Source organism: Staurois parvus, unplaced genomic scaffold (assembly GCF_062004578.1).
Source record: "Staurois parvus isolate SC_StPar_1 unplaced genomic scaffold, SC_StPar_1.0 ptg000525l, whole genome shotgun sequence".
In the NCBI taxonomy this organism is placed as follows: Eukaryota; Metazoa; Chordata; class Amphibia; order Anura; family Ranidae; genus Staurois; species Staurois parvus.
The window spans coordinates 9,275,561-9,298,059 of record NW_028318321.1 but is presented as its reverse complement, the minus strand read 5'-3'; the positions used below and the strand labels follow the sequence as shown (position 1 = coordinate 9,298,059).

Here is a 22,499-nt window from a genome sequence, read left to right as displayed (position 1 = left end):
TTGCAAGTATTCTGCCTTCTTAAGTCATTTCTTTTATTTCTCTGTTGCTTTATTGTTCTGTTTATACCTTTGTAACATCCCTTTCTGTAAATATTTAAATTGTACCATTTTGACCTTTTTAGTACTAAATCCTATTTTGAAAAGTTTTGAAACTGTCTCTAAAGCTTTTAATGTAAACTAAAGAATCCCTGTCTCTTGAAGAGTGCTACTGTACATAATAATCCACTGAATATCCCTGTCTGTGGTGACAGTGTGTGTTGCAGATGTTTATGCTAGAATCATAGTGTTATTGCTAGGATTTGTGAGTTTCCTCCTTCTCTGTAAAAAGGTGGTGGTGGCAGTTTGAAGGGTTAATTGCGCAATTAACCTAACCTAGTGGCAATCACTCTCAGGCTGTTGGCACATAGATTGTGGTCCCGCAAGCTGGAAAATCTTTGTGCAGGGTGCAGCTGAGAGTGGCATTGCTACGTAAGTGACAGCGTGGTGTGAGATTGGCTGGTCCTTTGTCACGATTTGGTGAGAAGGGCAGGGGTTGGGCACTGTGTTGCGTAACATATGTTCTGATGGATCAGTGAAGATTTTGCAAAGCATATGCCTTTCACCCGGTTCCAGTCATTCTCAGGTTTCTTCGAAGACTCAGAGCAGAAGAGGTGGAAATAGTAGCCATAATTCAAAACTGGCCAAAGAGACCGTGGTTCCCTTTACTGGCACAGCTCAGCTGTCAGGATCCAGTTCCTCTGCCTCTCAGGCCAGACCTGTTATTGCAAGGGGTAACCCTACACCCTTGCCCAGCCCAGCCCAGCTTCATCTAAGGGTCTGGTTCTTGAGAGGGGGAGACTTGAGGCTCTAGGCCGTCCTGTTGAAGTCATTACTACCCTGATGAATGCCAGAAGACTGAGTACCAACAGGGTCAATGGAAGATTCTGGTTGAAATTTGTATACTATGTCTCAAGAAATGGTGGATCATACAGTAATCCAAGGGTTGATTGGTTCCCTCAAGGTACAGGTTTCAGCTGTCTCGGCCTTCACCGGAGTTTAATGGGCCAACCACTCTCTTGTCAACCAGTTCTTTAGAGGGGCGGTAAAGCAGAGGACCCAGAGAAAACCGAGATTCCCTAACTGGGACTGGCTTGTCCTTTATTTTTTCTTGGAAATTGGCTTAGAGCCAACTGGGTCATCAATAAACATAAAGCTTTCCATTAAACCTGCCTTCCTAGGGGCAGTCACATTGGCAAGGAAAGTCTTCAAAGTTGGAAGCCTAGATGTAAGGAACTGTTCTTAACGTTCTTCCCGAATCGAGTGGCTCTCATTCCTATGCTTGATTCAAAACCCAAGGTGACCTCAGTCTTCCATGAGAACCAGAAGATTGTTCTTCCAACATTTAGAACCTCTGGGAGTACCAACATTCACCCACTGGATGTGAGGGGAACTCTAAAGCTGTACCTGCAAGCCACAGTCTGTCTGTTCGTCCTCTTTCATGGAAAGAATAGGGGAGATCGTGCTTCTTCCAGGATGATTGCCGCTTGGATTGTCCAGGCCATCCAAAAGCGTGTCTACATACTGGGCAGTGTAGTTGCATGTCGCTCCTGAGATGATCTGCAGAGCGGCCTTGTGGTCCTCAATCAACACTTTTATGGTTCTTTACTGTGTAGAGCCTGCTTTCTTATCCTCTGTTAATTTTAATTTGAAAGTCGTGTCAATTGACTGTGCAAATTAAAACCTTTTGTTTAATCAACTGCCCACCAGTGTGTGTATGGCTAGTTACAGTGGGGCAAAAAAGTATTTAGTCAGCCACCAATTGTGCAAGTTCTCTCACTTAAATAGATGAGAGAGGCCTGTAATTGACATCATAGGTAGACCTCAACTATGAGAGACAAAATGAGAAAAAAAATCCAGACAATCACATTGGCTGATTTGGAAAGAATTTATTTGCAAATTATGGTGGAAAATAAGTATTTGGTCAACATCAAAAGTTCATCTCAATACTTTGTTATATATCCTTTGTTGGCAATGACAGAGGTCAAACGTTTCCTGTAAGTCTTCACAAGGTTGGCACACACTGTTGCTGGTATGTTGGCCCATTCCTCTATGCAGATCTCCTCTAGAGCAGTGATGTTTTGGGGCTGTCGCTGGGCAACACGGACTTTCAACTCCCTCCAAAGGTTTTCTATGGGGTTGAGATCTGGAGACTGGCTAGGCCACTCCAGGACCTTGAAATGCTTCATACGAAGCCACTCCTTCATTGCCCGGGCGGTATGTTTGGGATCATTGTCATGTTGGAAGACCCAGCCACGTTTCATCTTCAATGCCCTTGCTGATGAAAGGAGGTTTGCACTCAAAATTTCACGATACATGGCCCCATTCATTCTGTCCTGTACATGGATCAGTCGTCCTGGTCCCTTTGTGGAGAAACAGCCCCAAAGCATGATGTTGCCACCACCATGCTTCACAGTAGGTATGGTGTTCTTTGGATTCAACTCAGCATTCTCTCTCCTCCAAACACGACGAGTTGTGTTTCTACCAAACAGTTCTATTTTGGTTTCATCTGACCATATGACATTCTCCCAATCCTCTTCTGGATCATCCAAATGCTCTCTAGCAAACTTCAGACGGGCCCGGACATGTACTGGCTTAAGCAGGGGGACACGTCTGGCACTGCAGGATCTGAGTCCCTGGCGGCGTAGTGTGTTACTAATAGTAGCCTTTGTTACATTGGTCCCAGCTCTCTGCAGGTCATTCACTAGGTCCCCCCGTGTGGTCCTGGGATTTTTGCTCACCGTTCTTGTGATCATTTTGACCCCACGGGGTGAGATCTTGCGTGGAGCCCCAGATCGAGAAAGATTATCAGTGGTCTTGTATGTCTTCCATTTTCTATTTATTGCTCCCACAGTTGATTTGTTCACACCAAGCTGCTTGCCTATTGCAGATTCAGTCTTCCCAGCCTGGTGCAGGTCTACAATTTTGTTTCTGGTGTCCTTCGACAGCTCTTTGGTCTTCACCATAGTGGAGTTTGGAGTGTGACTGTTTGAGGTTGTGGACAGGTGTCTTTTATACTGATAATTTTAAACAGGTGCCATTGATACAGGTAATGAGTGCAGGACAGAGGAGCCTCTTAAGGAAGAAGGTACAGGTCTGTGAGAGCCAGAAATCTTGCTTGTTTGTAGGTGACCAAATACTTATTTTCCACCATAATTTGCAAATAAATTCTTTCCAAACCAGCCAATGTGATTGTCTGGATTTTGTTTCTCATTTAGTCTCTCATAGTTGAGGTCTCCCTATGATGCCAATTACAGGCCTCTCTCATCTATTTAAGTGGGAGAACTTGCACAATTGGTGGCTGACTAAATACTTTTTTTGCCCCACTGTATTTCCCATATGTATACTGCCATAGAGTCTGTCAGGAAAACAGAACATTTTCTGTCAAGTACATACTGTAATTTCCCTTTCCAGAAGGACTCCATGACAGCAGGAGTAACCTCCCAATGTCATGAGTAGGCTAGTTATGGAATTAAGATTTATGGGAGTCTGGTCCTATAGGATTGGAGAAGGTGGGCAAATCCATACATATGCTGCCATGGAGTCCATCAGGAAAGCAAAATTACGGTAAGTATTTGAAAGGAAATTTTCTGTTTGTTTTTTTTTTAATTTTCAGTCTTTTTTCATTTATATAGCAAAAAATAAAAACCCAGTGGTGATTATATATGAAACCTTTATAAAAAAATTATACAAATTTAATTTGGGTACTGTGCTGCATGACAGTAATTGTCATTCAACGTGTGACAGCACTGAAATTTGAAAATTGGCCTGGGTAGGAAGGGGGTAAAAGTGGGTATTAAATTGGTTAAACAGGGTGGGCCTAGCACAGGTGTATTGCTTTGGGCTCTGACCCTGGAGCATCCCATTAAGGGCCAATAATATTAAGGCACATGAGGTGGGGTGTGACAGGACAGAGCCAGTGGCCTCAGAAAATAATAGCTATTGGTATATTGGAGCCCCTGGCTTTCCAGGAGCACTGGTTCTCCAAAGCTGATTACAGCTGATGTGCAGGCACCTGGAGTTTGTTTTTTTTCACCAACAGGTACACTGAAAAATGAAGAATAGCAAACCAATTGATTTTGCTGTGAAGAAACATAATTCATTATTTCCTGCCTTGAATGCCTCATAAACAAGCCTTAGTTTGTCTAGGTCCCAGTATAACCTCATAGCATTTGTTTCACCATTATGTAACATGGTCCTCTTCCTGTAGCAAAGCTGTATTTAAGAAAATGAACACTAAATGGTGTTTGTAATTCTAGGAACTTTCAGAGGTAAACCCTGCTGGGAATGTGTAACAGGCTCAGCTGTCTGGCGTGCTCTGCTGCTGGGAGTATTTCCTGAACATGACATACTAACCATATGTGTATTAACTCCTTCATTGACAAGCATGGAGTCTTAACAACTATGTAAAATCTGACACAAAGCAAAACCCCTGTATGACTAGGCTCCAATGGAAGCAGCTATTGCCTGACTGTGGTGCTGCATACTAGGTCCAGGGCAGAGAAGTGAAATCTGTTCACTGTGACACCTGTTTCTAACTAGATTGCAAACCATCATTCAGGGAATAGCTACTTCCGTCAGAGCCTAATCACACAGATACATTGCTTCCCAAGTCCTAATATAAGAGGCATACAGGTCTGTGCCGCCCATGAGACCAATTAAGGCAACCGCTTCAGGCTGCAACCATGGAGGCGTGGTGAGGGGTGGCACTGAGGCCAGAGTGTCCATAATAGACACCCTGTTCTCACAGCATCTTCATCCCTGTGTATGTCCAGCCCGTGGGCTGCAACAGACTCATTGAATGAATGTTGTGCAGCCTGGACACCTGTGCCCTAATAGGCAATGATGCTATGCAGTCCAGCTGCATAGCCCAACTGCCCAGCAACCAATTACACTGTGCAACCTGACTGCCTGAGTCCTAGCAACCAATGACACTTTGCAGCCAATTGAATGATGAGGGGGTGGAGGTGAAAAACATTCACTGCTTTATACATAGAAACCTTAGGTTATGACTTACCTAAATGTAAAGTGTTCGTTTTACACATCTCATGTGTAGAGCAACGGTAAACACAAGCTTCTCCTGCATGTGATCAGACCTTTGAACTCAACACAGACCCTTTTCACATCAGCTCAAGTTACACTAGTACATAGTATTGTATGAGAGCAAGAAAGAAGGTTGTGGATGCCCACGAGTCTGGCAACAGATTTAAATAGATCACCAACTTATTTGACAGAAATCATTCCACGGTAAAAAGAAATAATCTACAAGGAGTATAACTTTCAAATACATGCTAAATTGTCCAGGACTGGCTAGTCCAGAAAATTTAATCCAAGAGCTGACTATTTGATCTTAAAAAAAAGCCCGATATCCACACATTTTCCTCATGGCATGTCCAGGTAACTCTTGCAATGGTTTTGGTGCATACATCTACAATAAGAATGAGATTGCACCACTTCAATTTGCATGAAAAATGTTAAGAAAAGAATGTTAGAGCCAGTTTATAGTTTGCCATTAAACAGTTTGCCATCCCCCCTTACTTCCCTTTTTCCTACCTCCCCTCTCCCTTTTTACTTTCCTCAATTTTTCCTTTCTTCTTTCCCCCCTTCTTGTTCACTTTTCATTTGAGAGGCATATGTATCTGCTCCAAGTGAACCTCCTTCCCAGCAGCGGGCCATTGATTAATTACAAGCGTTGCTCCTGAATGCTCATCCCTTGCTGACTCATGGTACTCCCTATACATTCCAGAAATTAGACTCTCAACACCCTTGCTATTAGAGGTGATATGTTTACACACTGCTGCTTCTTCCTAATACATGTATCCTTGAGCAACTCCCTCTTGGTACTACTCCTACACCATTGTGCAATCTTGTTTTTTGATTCTTTACAAATCTCAGGGGCGTGTTCCCCTTTGCAGAGATGTAGATCATTTATATAAGAAGGTTTATGTACCAACTTTGTGTTTTGATTGGGTAGTCTGTAATTTGGCTATTAATAGTCTGATTTTGTTATGTACATGTTCCCACATACCTTTAATAACGTTTTTGTAGAACAAAAACAAAAAAAAACAAAGATAAAGTTGTTTGGTAACAGTAGACACGTTTCCAACAAAACAAGGAAAATATTTAAGGAGAAGAACCTCATCACAACTGGAAGAATGATGGTGAAAATGCAATGGTATGGGGTTATTTTGATGCCTCAAGGCCTAGGCTTTTCACAGTCATCCAGTTGACTATAGATTTTGCATCATATCAAAGTGTGCTTGATGAGAATGTGAGGCCATCTGTCCAAAAAGTGAGGTTGAACCTAAAATCCACTAAGGAATGGCTCAGAAAAGAAGAAATAGATGGTTATGGGCTGGCCTTGTCAAAGCCCTGATTTGATTCCCATGGGAAATGTTGTCAGAAGATTTTGATATTAGCAGCTCATACAAGGAAACCCAAAAACATCTTGCATCAGAAGGAATTTTGCATGCAGAAGTAGTCAAATATTTCACGGTAAATGTAAAAGACTGGTGGATAGGTTTTCAAAATGCCTACACTAAGTCATTATTGCTAAAGGGGCAATATTTTTTATGCCAAGGGTGTGCTTAATTTTTTCACAGTAAGCCATTATAGCTATTGATATTTTTGTTGAATAATAGATTGAAATGGCAAATTTTTCTGGTGTTCTTATTCAAGTATATCACTTCTATCTGTAGGCACTGTTTGAATAAAGATCTACACTCACCGACCACTTTATAAGATACACCTGTTCAATCATCTCCACCACCTGGAAAACACCTCCACTGTTGACGTCCACCCTTCATCTCCTCAAACCAAACCTCACCCCTCAAACTAGGACTTACACAAACTGGAACTTGCTGCTTGACTACCCTTGGCCACAACCTATCGACCTGAACTCTACCCATCCTGATCCTAGGCACGAGAACTCTAGCTACTGGAAGACACAGCGATGAGATACGACACTGCACGCTAGACTATCTTCAACCAAGCACCCTGAGAAACTTCCCTCCACACCTGTCCACCACTCCGTTTACCTTCCTAAAATGCCTCCTCTACTCCCCCTACTCCTCTCCTCCGTTCCCAAAATCTCTTCTCTATATCCCTCTGCTCCTCCCTAACAACTGTACATTGCGCCCTCACTGCTTCCTTCTCCCCTCTACAGCTCTCACCACCTCCTCCTGATACTCCACTCTCCTACTGACCCGAACACCTCCACTGGTAGATTTACGCACTCTTGTACATCCCGCTCCCATGCCACCTTTCTCACCCTTCTTCTTCTCCTAACCGCGGGGGAAATCTCCCCGAACCCTGGTCCTCCAAACCTCGCTCACCCACAAGGCACCCTCCCACTTCCACGAACTGCCGCAACCCCCTCAATCTAGTACCTGTCCCTCTGCTCCCCAAAACCACCCCCCCGTTTTCGTGTGCACTCCTGAACGCCCGATCGGTTTGCAACAAACTCACTGCCATCCACGACCTCTTTGTTTCCCACTCCCTCAACCTCCTAGCGATCACTGCAACCTGGATCCAAGCCACCGACTCTAACTCCCCTCTCCTATGGAGGTCTCATCTGGACCCACTCACCCACTGGTCGAAAAGGTGGTGGGGTTGGTATGCTCCTGTCACCGCTGAGCACCTTCCAAGTCCTCCAAAACCCTCCCTCTCTATCCTTCTCCTCCTTTGAGGCCCACTGCATCCGACTATTCTCTCCAACCCCCCTGAGGATTGCTGTAATCTATCGGCCTCCCGGTCCTGTGTCCCGCTTCCTCGACGACTTCCCTGCTTGGCTACCCTTCTTTCTCTCCTCCGAGCTACCCACCATCATCCTTGACAACTTCAGCATCCCTATCAACATCAATAACCCGGCTACATCCCAACTCCTCCACTTAACCTCTTCTTTTGCACTCGCACAGTGTATACAGTCCACCACCCACTCCGACGGGAACATCCTGCACCTTGTCTTCTCTCATCTATGTACTCCCTACAACCTCACAAACACCCCCTTCCCTCTCTCTCACCACAACCTTATCTCCTTCTCCGTCTCCTTGTCCTCAAACACCTACCCCTCCAAATGTCAAACTATCACCAGCCGAAACCTCCGTAACCTGAACCCTGCCCCCTTCCACTCTGCAGCTGATCGACTTTACAACTGTATCCTTCCCCTGTCCTGCCCTGACCTGGCCACTACTGCTTATAACAACTCGCTATCAACCGCCCTAGACTCGTTAGCGCCTCTAACCACACGAAGCATTAGACCCCGACCGCTTCAGCCCTGGCAGACTGATCATACCAAAAATCTCAAATGACGCAGTCGTGCGCTGGAGCGACTATGGCGCAAAAGCAGATTCCAACTGGCATTCCCCCGATATAAATCTGCCTTCCTCAGCTACACTTCCTCCCTCCACGCTGCAAAGCAAGCCTACTTTATGACCCTCATCAATACCCTCTCCTCCAGTCCTCACCGCCTCTTCTCTACTTTTAACTCTCTACTCTCTACTCTCCGCCCCCACCTCCACCTCCACCCAGTACCTCACTCACCGCCCACGAGATTGCCAATCACTTCAAAAACAAGATCGACGCAATTCGTAGGGACATCACCGCTGTTCAGACTCCCACCCAACCTAGCACCCCTCACACGGAAACCCCCTCAACACCCCTCTCCCTCGACCTCACCACTGTCCAGACTTCCACCCCACCTAACATCCCTCACACTGAAACTGCCTCAACGCTTCACTCCTTCGACCTTGCTACCACTGAAGAGGTCTTCTCAGAAGCCCGCCTCACCACCTGCCCCCTCGACCCTGTCCCCTCAAAACTCCTACGATCTCCATCTTACGCTCCCTCACCCACATCTTTAATCTCTCCCTCTCTACTGGCACATTCCCCTCCCCTCTGAAGCACTCCCATACTTAAAAAACCCTCCCTGGATCCCACCGACCTGAACAACCTTAGACCCATCTCCCTGCTGCCATTTACTTCCAAACTCCTTGAGCGCTTAGTCTATAATCACCTACGCTCCCACCTCAACGACAACAACCTGCTTGATCCCCTACAGTCTGGCTTCCGCCCCCTACACTCCACTGAAACTACCCTACTCAAACTCACCAACGACCTGGTAACCGCCAAAGCTAATGGCAACTATCAGTGCTCCTACTCCTCGACCTCTCCGCGGCTTTCGACAGTTGACCACCCCCTCCTCCTCAAAAAACTACACTCTCTTGGCCTCAGAGACTCCACTCTCTCCTTGCTCTCTTCCTATCTATCACAGCGCTCCTTCAGTGTTACCTACAACGCTGCCACCTCCCCCTCACTCCCCCTCTCTGTTGGAGTCCCTCAAGGCTCTGTCCTCGGGCCCCTTCTCTTCTCCATCTACACCTCCTCCCTTGGCCAACTGATACACTCTCACTGCTTCAACTACCATCTCTATGCTGACGACACACAAAACTATCTCTCTACCCCTCACCTCACCCCTTCAGTTTCCGCCCGAATCACTAGCCTACTGAACGACATATGGGATTGGATGTCACTCCACTTCCTCAAACTGAACCTTTCTAAAACCGAGCTCCTAGTTTTCCCCCCAGCCCGTGCCCCCCCCCCCCCCCGACGTCTCCATCACAACCAACAATGCCACCATCAGTCCCACCCCGCAAGTCAGGGTACTTGGTGTCATCCTAGACTCCAATCTGCCCTTCCAGCCCCAGGTCCAATCGCTGACAAACTCATGTAGACTCCACCTCCGCAACATCTCCAAAATACGTCCGTTCCTAACCCCAGAGACTACTAAGCAACTCATTCACTCCCTTATAGCACGACTTGACTACTGTAACTCCCTCCTCACCGGCCTACCTCACCACAGGCTATCCCCGCTTCAGTCGATCCTGAATACTGCAGCCAGACTCATCCACCTTACCAACCACTCCGTGTCTGCCACCCCCCTCTGCCAATCCCTCCACTGGCTTCAGATTGCCCAACAGATCAAATTCAAAATGCTAACACTGACATACAAAGCTGTCCATAACACTGCTCCAATCTACATCACCGACCTGATATCCAAATACCACCCAAAACGTACTCTCCGATCCTCACAAGACCTCCTTCTCTCTAGTTCCCTGGTCTCCTCCTCCCATGCCCACCTCCAGGACTTCTCCAAGGCTTACCCCATCCTCTGGAACTCCCTCCCTTAATCCATCAGACTTTCACCTACTCTCCTCTCCTTTAGGCGTACCCTGAAAACCCACCTCTTCAGGGAAGCCTACCCGCCCTCAGCTAATTGCCAATCTCCTCCACTCTTCCTACCACTCCATCCCCCACAGCTATCCCTCCTGTACCACTATCCCCTCCCTCCTAGATTGTAAGCTCCAAGGAGCAGGGTCCTCGAACCCCCGTGTATCGCATTGTATTGTTATTGTACTGTCTCGTGTATTGTCTCCCATTGTAATGTACAGCCCTGAGTGAACTGTTGGCGCTATATAAATACTGTGTAATAATAATAATAATAATTACTTGGTAACACAAATTGCTAATCAGCCAATCACATGGCAGGAACTGAATGCATTTAGGCATCTAGACATGGTGAAGATGACTTGCTGAAGTGCAAACCGAGCATCAGAATGGGGAAGAAGGGGGATTTAAGTAACTTTTAATGTGGCATGGTTGTTGGTGCCAGATGGGCTGGTATGCGTATTTCAAAAACTGCTGATCTACTGGGATTTTCACACACAACCATCTCTAGGGTTTACAGAGCATGGTCTTAAACAGAAAAAATGTCCAGTGAGTGGCAGTTGTGTGGATGAAAAGAGCTTGTTGATGTCAAAGGTCAGAGGAGAATAGGCAGGCTGGTTCGGGATGATAGAAAGGCAACAGTAACTCAAATAACCACTTGTTACAACCAAGGTATGCAGAATACCATCTCTGAATGCACAACACATTGAACCTTGAAGCAGATGGGCTACAGCAGCAAAAGACCACACCGGTTGCCTCTCCTGTCAGCTAAGAAAAGGAAAAGGAGGCACATGAATTTGCACAGGTTCAACAAAATTGGACAATAGAATAGTGGAAAAACGTTGCCTGGTCTGAGGAGTCTCGATTTCTGTAGAGATGGTTGTGTGTGAAAATCCCACTAGATCAGCAATTTCTGAGATACTCAGACCAGCTCGTCTGGCACCAACAACCATGCCATGTTCAAAGTCATTTCTATCCCCTTTCTTCCTCATTCTGATGCTCGGTTTGAACTTCAGTAATTCGCCTTCCCCATGTCTATGCCTAAATGCATCGAGTTGCTGCCATGTGATTGGTTAATGAACAATTTGTGTTACCAAGCAATTGAACAGGTGTACCTAATAAAATGGCCGATGAGTGTAGTTTCTGCCTGTTCAAATATGTTGAAAAATCATCTATTTTTATTGGGTGCACTTATTTTTCACATGACTGTATTTTCTTCCCTTCCAACAGCTGAACACAGCAGCAGAAGAAGGAAGGGATGTACAGTAGGTACTGTTAAGGATCAGGCAACAAAGCAAATTTGGGCTTTTCTTTTACCTTTCATTTTCATATGACCATACCTATACTCACCTTATCCCTCTCCAGTGAATTACATTCAGTAGGATTCCCCTCAAAGCCATTTAACTCTACTGTTTCTGTTCCTTATGCCTAGGCCAGACATAATCAAACTCAAGTCTTACAGAATAGAATCCCTTTAATGAATATGTTTGTAACGTGGAAGACAGAAAATGTAAACATTTTATTTGGCAGTTTTCAGGTGAATAAATAATAAATGGAAAAAGTAACATTATTCATAGATCTCTCTTCCGAAGGACAAATGCACTATGAACAAATATGTACAAACTGTTAATGCAAAGACCAGTCAACTATCAAGGTTTTTTTTTTTTTTTTTTTTAGAAAAGTACAACTCTTAAAATCACTATACATGACGAATTAATGAACAAGAAACAAGCAATGCTCCAGGTCTGGAGCTCCCAGCTTCTAAAGCCGGTTATCCAGGTGTTTGTCAAAAGATAGCGTTATCATGCATTTAGTTCATACTGTCCTGTCATTAAGTCTTTTGTGTCACCAAAAACAGAAGGTCATGCGCTCAAGTCAATAATTACATGTTCGTATATTTGTGTAGATCCCTTAAAACTTGAAGCGAACAGGAAACTGTGTTTTTTTTCAATGGACACATGCGTGAAGGACCTGGGAGCCTGGATATTCAGCTCTTGGAATTTGACAAACTTCCCTTTCTCGTTATCCCAGTGGAATACCTGGGTGAAGGAATAATCACTGCCCAAGATGGCATATTTGTGGTCACCAATTTGTAATGGCTGGAAAACCATAGATCCACGAGAGGGCATCCTTTGTATTTCGGTAATCATGGCTCCCCCTTCCCATTTGATAACCCGTGAATCCCCAATGAACCTTGTGAGACAAAGGTAGACATCATCCTTGTTAGAAAAGTGTTTGACAGCATACACATCCTCTGTATCTGGAATCTCTGCTTGCTTTGAGAAGTTGTTGTACTTCTTATTCCACTGATAAATAATAGGACGCTGGGAGCTGCTAGACAGGATCAGGTGGGGCTTGTTGGCAATCTCTACATACTCCACATCGGTGTCTCGATACCACATGTGGACAGACTGGTGGGAGTAAAATCCATTGCCATTCCACTTGTAGATGGTTGTACAACCTGCTTTTGAGCTATCTGCAACCACAAAATACCAGTTGTCGTCTACCCTGAATGTCTCAATATCATTGGGTTTCCGAATCTTGATGACCTCAATGTCTTGGATCTTGATAAATTTATTGGCAAAGATATCTCTTTTGTAAATGTGAGAGCCCCCAAACAACTGGGCTACAATGACATAGAGCTGCTTCTCAATCACTATGGGCTTGCAGACAACAGTTGAAGTGCCTGGTAAAAAAACAAATAGTATCAACTGTAGATTAGCTGTACTCAAAATTTTCACCTAGGTATTACAGGTGTGTCATATAAAACATGTCAATATTGTTTGGTATTTGTCATATCACAATCTAAATTTTGGAAGATGTACTGTAGCTTGAAAGCCCACTAGAAGTCTTACAACATTTTACCTCTTTAAAGTCATGAACCCCTGCATGTTATGATTTGTGATTGATATTTAAATGAAAATGCCTTAAAATACATTTTTTCACTTAGTGACAATGATTCTACCTGCTCTCACTACAGTACTCTATGCTTGCAGAGCTGTGCAACAGCCACTCCCTTCATCACAAGTTTCTTCACATATACATTATTGCAGAGGAAGAGAAAGAAGAGAAGGGGGCATATCCAGCCAGTTCTGTTGCTGACTATGGTGTGCTTTTAGACTGTAAAGTGGAGGTAAGAGTTTACAACTGCAGGTTATTAATACAATGACTATCTGACAGCACATCAGTGTCCCAAAGCAATAAGTCTCAGTTGTACACTGTATGGTGCATAAGCTGCTCCTCTTATCTTACTAACTGCGACTAAGTGGTTAGCACTTCTGTCTAGCAGCACTAGGGTCGTTGGTTTGAATCCCAACCACAGCACTACATGCCTGGAGTTTGCATCTTCTCCCTGTGCCTGTGTGGGTTTCCTCCAGGTAATCCGGTTTCCTCTTCTCCAAAGGCATGCTGGCAGGTTAATTGGCTCCTGCATAAATTGGCCCTAGTATGTGTATGGGAGTTAGGAACCTTAGATTGTAAGCTTCTTTAGGGCAGGGACCGATGTGTATGTACAATATATATGTAAAGAGCTGTGTAAATTGAGGGCACTTTATAAGTATCTATAAAATGAAAATAAAAATAACTAAGAATTACTATGCTTAGTCAGAGCTGTGTTTAACAAGTCACAAGTAGCATATCTGGTCACTAGGGTCCCAAAGCTCTCACCAGTGATGTTGTCATAGTTTCTGAATGACATCTCAACATGGTCCCATTCCAGAAAAACACATTTCCCTGTGAAGGGCTGAGCGATGACAACATACTCATCATTCATATAAGTGAAGGTGTCCACAGACAGAGACTGATACGGCAGAGATTTGTACATTGCAAACTCTGTAAGAAAAGGAAAACATGGATTACTATACATGGAAACATGTATTAACAACTGTCTTTTAATGACTTTTATTTATTGGCCTGCATATAGTCTTTGCTTTTGCTCAGATAAATATGGTATCTATTATCTGGAATGTTTCAGTTACGAGCATAATGCAAGATTCAATATATTCACAAATCCTAATCCCTGACATGCGTGGTATATGAATTGTACTGTTGTTAATAGTTCTAGAACACAAAGATGTAGAGTAAAGTCATTCAGAGACATTAACAGATATTGCCATGGCAAAGGAAGTCGGCAATCAGTGTTTAATAGGCGGTGAACACGTACTGAAAACTAGGTATAATGCTGCCCAGTCTGTGTAAACACTTCTTAGATTAGGGCTGGCCATACACTTTTAGATTTCTAAGAGTGTATCTATCAATTCCCCAATCCACATTAAACAGCTCGAAGGAAGGGGCTACAGCATTCTGACAGCCTGCTAACTGGCTACAGTCACTGTTCGGCCAACAATTTTCTGCCTAGCTTTTTCGATTTCTAGATTGAAGGATGTTGAGCAGAAGGGTGCTGACAGGGTCAATCAAGGCTCAAAATCCAGCCGGGTCATCAGGAAGATTTCTTTAATATCATCTCAAACATACAGCACACTATTATATCAAATTTGCTGATCTATTTGCAGAAACATAACGCCCTTTCATCATTAAACAAGATGCGCTTTAAATTACTGTCAGCTTTCGGTAGCCAGTGCTGGGTTAAATCATTCACCAACAGTTCAGATCTGTCAGAAACTTCAGTTCCTCTATGAAGGTGTCATTCATTATCATAGATCGATGAAACCAAGAAAATCAGAGCGCTCGTGGTAAAAGCCAGAATGATTATGCAATGACATACACAACCAACAGTCAATATGTCCTATTCAAATGTTCAATAGATCGATAAAACCATAATCACCATATTCCAAGAAATCCATGTGGTAGTATGGCACAAGTAAAATGACTGGCACAAGTCACATGCTAAAAAGAATAATGGGAGCGGCTTACTTTTATGTAAACATGGCTGTGGGAAGCCTAGATGATAAACTCCACAGATGGTAAGATGGTGGAAGGGCAGCAAACGGTGGGGAATGTATCTATAAACCAATAGCCTGGTAAGATGCCACTTGAGATACCAGGAAGACTTCCGCGGTGTCACTGAGGATCACACACCGGCAGTGCCGTCACGTCATACCAGAAGTGACCTCAGTAGAGTGCAGGGAAGCAACGACAGCCATCATGAGTCCTCAGCAGGAAGGAGACTCTGCTACACTATTGAGCGGCATCTGGCCAGTCTGCAGCCGCTCTGACAGTGCGTCCATGCTGTCCGCTGCCTCCACATGATTTTAAATGGTACAATGCACACTGTACCTTTACTATTTGCTTTCAGTTGCATGTAGTTTAGCTGTGTTTAGAACTAAATAGAAATCTGTGAGTTCAGGGACAGATCAGATACTCCTGAACATGTCTAAGTGCACGTAAACACATGCACATTTAAATGTAGAAGAACTAGATCAGGGAAGCATAAAGTCTGAATATACAGCCCAGATCCATTTTTCCTGCATATAAATATAAAAACACAGGAGATGTACGTGAATGGGAGCTTAGATGTTGAGGGCTAACTTTGTGGGGATAAGATGGAAGTGAATGTGTTAAAGGCAAGGTTACTGCCTATTGCTGGAAGGTTAAGGGCTAATTCACACAAGCCTCTGTGTGGTTGGTGCAGTGCGGTCTGGAGAGATCACTGTAGTGTCGATGCAATGATCTTGGCACATCGCACTGTTCACTTCTTCTTTTTTTTTAACTTTATTGAGATGTCATACAGACATTTCATTAAGTTTAGCTGTCGGCTGCGCTGTGCAAAGTGATGGATTGTCTCTCACACTGCATGCAGTTCTTTTTTCAACACACACTGCTTGCACACCAGCTCAACGCAGTAGTGTAAACTGGGCACACCATAGACAGAGCATTTTGCCTTGTTATATGGTGGGACTGCACTGGAATTGCCATCCAAAGCAGTCTCCATCAACTGGTGTGCATGAACCATAAGAATTAAGGACTTTTTTCAGCAGTTAAGCTAAAGTGTATCTAAACAAAAGCAAAAATGTAACATATATTTGTACTGACTACAAATTCCTTAAATGTGGTAGCTACATTAGTTTTCATTTTTTCAGGCTTCTTTCTTTTATTTTCACCTGGGGATCTCCCCAAAGTCCAAAGTTTTCTATGCTGGGGCTTCGGCATGCAGTAGCCATTTAAAGTAGAACAAAAAAGTGTAGGCATAAGTGAGAAGTCACTAAGAGGATAAAATCTTCTGTGTAACAGCTGTTCAGTTGCCACAGATACGGTAATAAACTAATAATACTACTTATGCATACACCTCTATATATTCAGATAGTCTATAGCAGCTAAATAATTCTAACATGTTTTTCTCCACATAGTGACCTCATACCAATAGACCTTTTTTTTTATTATACCCAAAATGGCTGCCTCTATCTGAAGCCTCAACATAGGAGACTTTGACCTCTAGCAACAGGAGGGTTACCGTAGCAATGTGCACATTGAGGGAAAGAGTTGGCTACCAGCACATTGTGAGGGGGTTCTGCCTGTGATGGGCATACCTAAGAACTTGTCAGAATTGACTAAGCACTGAGGGAATATTGATCCTGTTGCAGTTCACCACTGGAACCAGGAAATCTGCAGCACGTGTGATGTCATTTCCGTGAGTCACGCAAGTTGCGCCTGAAGAGCAGGAGGGAAGAGAGCGGTGCTGTGCAAGAGCAAAGTGGACCAGGGGAAGGAGGGAGCTGCCCTCAGCATAGCTGGAAGGAGGCATGGTGTGAACATTCTGCACTCGTTGCTGTAAAGTTTGGAGACAGAGAGAGGATGCGGAGTTAAGACTTCAGTGTGGACTGCCTTTTCGTGGCTGCCTGTAGTGCGAGTAGGAACTGGCCTCTGAATTGGGAATCTCCTGGAGCCATGAAGCTGTGGTGGCTCTGTATGTATGCACCCTGAGGGGACTGAAGAGGTAGAGTATCCCCATGTGTATACCTTGGTGCTTTAGGGAGCTGTTAGGGGGCTTTTATCTGTAGCAGGGAATTCCCCAACAGAGAAAGTGAGGAGAGCTGTTGACTGATTGACCACTGAAGCCACTGGTACAAGAGAGAAGCCTACATCACCTTCTACAAGATATATCAAGCAGGATACATTGGTGTGATACACAAGTTTTTACCTTAATTGTGGAATATTTAAGACCAAAGGGCTTGAGCAGCTACTATTCTCCTTTGAGTTGAATAAAGGTTTTTTGCTCTGTGGTTTTACAGTTACTGTATAGAGTGTATTTGTGAGGACCGTGGAAAAGATTTAGAAGGGAGATATCAATATCTGTACTTTAGTTTGATTACTTTAAAAACCCTGTGATTGCCCAGAGAGAAATGAGATTGTGTAATTGTTATTCTCACATTGCCACGATTGTCGGTTTGTTGCTTATACTGTATATTGTTATTATTGCCTACGGACCTATCCTTTAGACCCCTTGTATATTTAAGTTCAATTTGGCAAGACCCTATGTAAAATCATACTACTCGCTTGAAGTGTATGTAAAAACCGTATGCCGTATATCTCTGCAATACTTGCATATTTTTCCATGTTGTATCCCTTTAAAGACCCTGCAATCACAAAAAAATAAATAGAAAATACCTGTTAATCTGCACTCATCCTTCAGTCTTGCTGTGAGCTGACAACATACTGCTTTTTGTGTTATCAGTCTTATGCAGCAAGCTACTTCGACCTACCTACTCTGCCATCTCTACAACATAAATGCTAATCAATCTGTAGCTCCATGATAATGACTGGGAGTGACAATTACTCCTATTGAGACAACACAAGAAGTAAGCTCTGGACACAGGAAAGTTCTGGATTTTTTACATGATCAGCTGGTATTTTTTAGCACTTTAACAGATACTTTATAACAAAATGCTTTCAATGGTATATTTAATAGATCAAAAGGGAGCATAAAGAAGTTCAATGTTAGGATTTACATACAATTTGAGGGTAAAGAGACCACCACGTCACCAACTCTAAAGTAATGCAGGTAAAACCACAAAAAAAAAGTGCCTAAATGCACATATTGTAAGTACCTGTGGTTATACAGTCAAAGTCTTTAGCAGACAGGCTGTTGATTTTTCTTCCTTTGTATTCGGGTGGGCTTTCACAATAAATTTGTTCCACCGTGGCATTGGTTTTATCCAGCCATTCTACCAGCCATTTCAATTTGCAGTCACAATGGAAGGCATTTCCTCTTAGGTCTCTAAAAAAAGCACAAACAAGCAGGAGACAGTCAGAGGCCATCAAGCCATCAGATGTAAAAGTGGAAGACTTCTGTAGAAACATCATTTAGAAGGGGGGGGAAGTGTTCTCCACAGCATTCAGTCAAATTCTGACTATCATTTTGTGAAAGTTAGACAAAAAAAAGCAATCATCTAACTGGTTACTATGAACAATACATTTTTTTTCATTTGTTTGCTTTCATAAATGACCTTGATTTAATTTTAATAACACAATATACAGCCAAATGAACACAAGGGCAGTTCAGGGAAAATACTGACACTTAGATAAAATATGTCCTTGCAAAATCATCAATAAATTTTATGTAGATGGCAACATGCACAGGGATAAGGAAAACAAAAAACTTTATCTTGCAGCAACTGTCAGTACAATGACGAGCATGATAAATGATTAAAACAATTTAAAGTGGTTGTAAAGACAGAAGGTTTTTTACCTTCATGCATTTTATGCATAAAGGTAAAAAACATTCTGTGTGCTGCTACCCCCACAGCCCCCCCCCCACAGTATGGGAGGCCCCAATACTCACCTGAGCCCCCTCTTGATCCAGCGATGAGCACAAGAGCATCGGCTGTCCCAGGACTCCCTCTCCTCATTGGCTGAGATAGCAGCGGGAGCCGTTGGCTCCCACTGCTGTCAATCAAAGCCAGTGAGCCAATGAGGAGAGAGCAGGGTCGAGCCGCAGCTCTTTGTGTCTTATTGAGACATGGAACCGGGCTCAAGAACAAGCACACACCAGTGCCCCCATAGCAAAATGTTCTGTGTGCTGCTACCCCCACAGCCCCCCCCCAGTATGGGAGGCCCCAATACTCACCTGAGCCCCCTCTTGATCCAGCGATGAGCACAAGAGCATCGGCTGTCCCAGGACTCCCTCTCCTCATTGGCTTAGAGTGCAGCAGGAGCCGTTGGCTCCCACTGCTGTCAATCAAAGCCAGTGAGCCAATGAGGAGAGAGCAGGGCCGAGCCGCAGCTCTTTGTGTCTTATTGAGACAAAGAATCAGGCTCAAGAACACGCACACACCAGTGCCCCCATAGCAAGCGACTTGTTATTAGGGGCACTGGTCAAGAGGGGGCCAGGAGCGCTGGCGGGGGACCCGAGAAGAAGAAATGGCTGCTCTGTGCAAATCCACTGCACAGAACAGGTAAGTATGACATGTTTGTTTCTTTTGGGTTTTTTTTCAAAAGCCAAAACTTTAATACCACTTCAGGATACTGTACTGAGAAAAATACATAGCTATACTAACACTGGCCATAAATGTAACCATAAATAAATGACCGATCATAAACTCAGATTTTGCATATCTTTCACTGAATGCTACATAAAATGATCGATTAGGTTGTTTGAATCTGATGAGATTTTCTAGCAGAATGGATCATCCATTTTTATAATCTGTAGATGCAAACAATTGTTTAGCGTCATCTTCACCCTTTTGTTTTGAGTTGTATTTTAAATGTAGTTTCTCCGTTTATATTTTAAATGTAGTTTCTCCATTTATATTGTAAAGCACTGTGCAAACTGTTGGCACTCTATAAGCCATGTGTATTAATAACAATAATAATAATGATATTAAATTCTGGAAGGTTCTTTCATAAAACAGCTGTTATACTAAATGATAGTCATGTGTATGGCCAGAGTAAGACTACTGTTGTTTTTGCCTATACAACCAATTTGGTGGGCATCTGTTAGTTGGAGGCTTAATAACTTATAGCAAGATCAGATTCGAGGAAACCTGTACTGAGCACCTTCTAACAATGCTTTCTGCCTGGCTCTATGTGATCTCAATATTTACTTGTACGCAACAAGATACATTCAGAACTCCTACTTGGCACTATTTGATCTGGGTCAGTGATTCCAAAAGTATTGAGACCTCTGTGTCAGCATGACAGCCAGGGAACTATTATTTTTAGAATGAAAAGTTTCAGATTTTATGGTACAGGTTTTTTTTAGGTGAAGGGAATCATGGTTTATAGCTTACTTCAATATGGAAGAATGTATTGATTGGCTTTAAAAGCAAAGTAAAATAGCACCTTGTGTACTACATGTGTATAGTGTGTACAAGTGTAATTGAACTATATGTGCATTGAGGTTGAAGCAAGGGACTTGAACAAACCAGGATCCTAACCACCAACCTGTCCATTTCCCTTCACTGCTCATATTTATCTCATCTCACAACTACTCATGTGAATTCCTCTTCCAGTAACTCTCCAGACACAAAATTAATTAAGGGTTTCCGTTAAACAAGTCTGAAAGAAAACTGTTTGTGGATGATATAAAAGTGTAATTTAATATTCCGCATCAACTGGGGATTATTGGTAATGTCAGAGGAAGATGGGATTTTCCAGCCTCTAAATGCACCAAAACATACTGGAGATAATATGATACACTGTATTTACTGCGTCTTTCTCACAGACACAAGTCTTCCCACAATCTGCAGTCATATTTAATAAGTCAACACAAACAGCACTATTGATGTGCAAAGTATTACTTCTGGAACCCATCTGATTTTCTTTTTACCGAAAATGTTCCCCCAGATGTTTTCATATCAATAACTTAACTAACACTAATTCTGCATTCACATTTGCATAGCGTGTGAAAGTGTTCTAAATCTCATGATTTCATGTAGTAATCAAGAAACGCATGCCACATTTGCTGTGCCATTCATTGTTTAAGGCACCCCAAATGCAGCAAGCAAGATGTGATTTTTGAGGCAAAAAGTCTGCAAAAATTTCAGCAAAATGCATGGTTACAAAATGCACAAAGTTGAAAAAGATATTTGAGCTTCTTTACAGCGTTTGTCAAGTGTAGGGCAGCCCACTGAAATGAATAGGCTGCCCTATGCACAAAGTGTGATACTGTACATATGAAAAATGCACTACATAGTGTGAATTTGAAATGCGTATTTTGTTACCCGCCAAATGATTTGTATTTCTGTACGATCTTGAGATTTGTACAGTCTTTCCAGACAGCACAGACAGCCTTATTTCAGGACCTGGATCTGAACCTTCAACCTCTTCTTGCTGAGCCATCTGAGATGCTGGACGGCTCCCTGTCTAATTCTTTAGACAACTTTGCCTTGTTTCTCTAGAATCTTGAACCCTTTGTTACTCCCATGAATATCCTATTTAAGCTATGCACTGTTTGCTAGATTATTCTGCTCTCTCCAGCCTATATCTCGCTTTTGTAACTCCTGCTGCCATCTGTATCTTTGCTACCATTCGTTACTGACCTTTAGCTTCTTCCTCGACTATGTTTCTGCTTGATCCTGACCTGTAACCACTTGTTACTGACCTTTGACTTGTTTACTGACTACACTTCTGCTTGATCCCTACCTGCTATATCTGCTACTGGACCCTGGCTTGCTCACCATCTGGTGGGGCAATCCTGAGCACCTCAACCTGGTACTAAATGCATCATAACCCATCTTCATCATCAGGAGCTCTGGTGAAAACTGGGTAGTGCTTGGACCCTGCACCCCAGGTAAGCCTGCCTCATCTTTCAGGGTGACCTGCTTGTGTACTGGTCTGTGGTAACCACTCTACTGTTCTAGCACTGGTCTCCAAGCCTGACCTCTGACCGTGATACCTTGGGACCCGACTTTCTTTCTGCTGCAGTTAAACAATACAGCCTGGTCAGTTTCTGGCTCTCAGCCTGTAACTGGAAAATGAAGCAGCAGCAATAGAATATCCTATCAGAATGTTACTTTTCAGCATAAGTGTATTGATTGGTTGCTAGTGCTGCCCCTCCATTTTCGAATCGAAATACTGCTGTGCAGGGGACAACAAAGGGAATACAGTATATCACGTAATATTCAGGTACTTACATTAGACTATGTAAATATATTTAATGATTTATTAATTGTGAATCCATACCAGTATTAGCCTGGTATCTGTATACAGTATATTTTACTGGAGTTTAGTTTTAAAGAATATAGAAATCAAAAACATATTGACCTATTTTTGGGTGGAGTGGGGCAGAGACTATCACACCAGTTGGTCTGTTGTCTAAGACCATGGCAGGGAGATCTCGCTTG

General features: G+C 43.3%; 1 protein-coding gene across 2 annotated transcripts in view; it reads right to left on the bottom strand.

The window, feature by feature from the left end:
* Window positions 1–11,716: 11,716 nt before the first annotated feature.
* Window positions 11,717–22,499, bottom strand: part of LGI1 (leucine rich glioma inactivated 1) — a 64,779-nt gene continuing 53,996 nt past the window's right edge. For both annotated transcript variants that reach the window (XM_089690319.1, XM_089690320.1), the window contains 3 exons: window positions 18,264–18,433; window positions 13,927–14,091; window positions 11,717–12,946 (listed from right to left, as the gene is read on the bottom strand). In XM_089690319.1, the coding sequence (XP_089546445.1) occupies window positions 12,123–12,946; window positions 13,927–14,091; window positions 18,264–18,433 (1,159 nt within the window). In that variant the 3' untranslated portion in view covers window positions 11,717–12,122. The remainder of the gene's footprint in view (window positions 12,947–13,926; window positions 14,092–18,263; window positions 18,434–22,499) is intronic.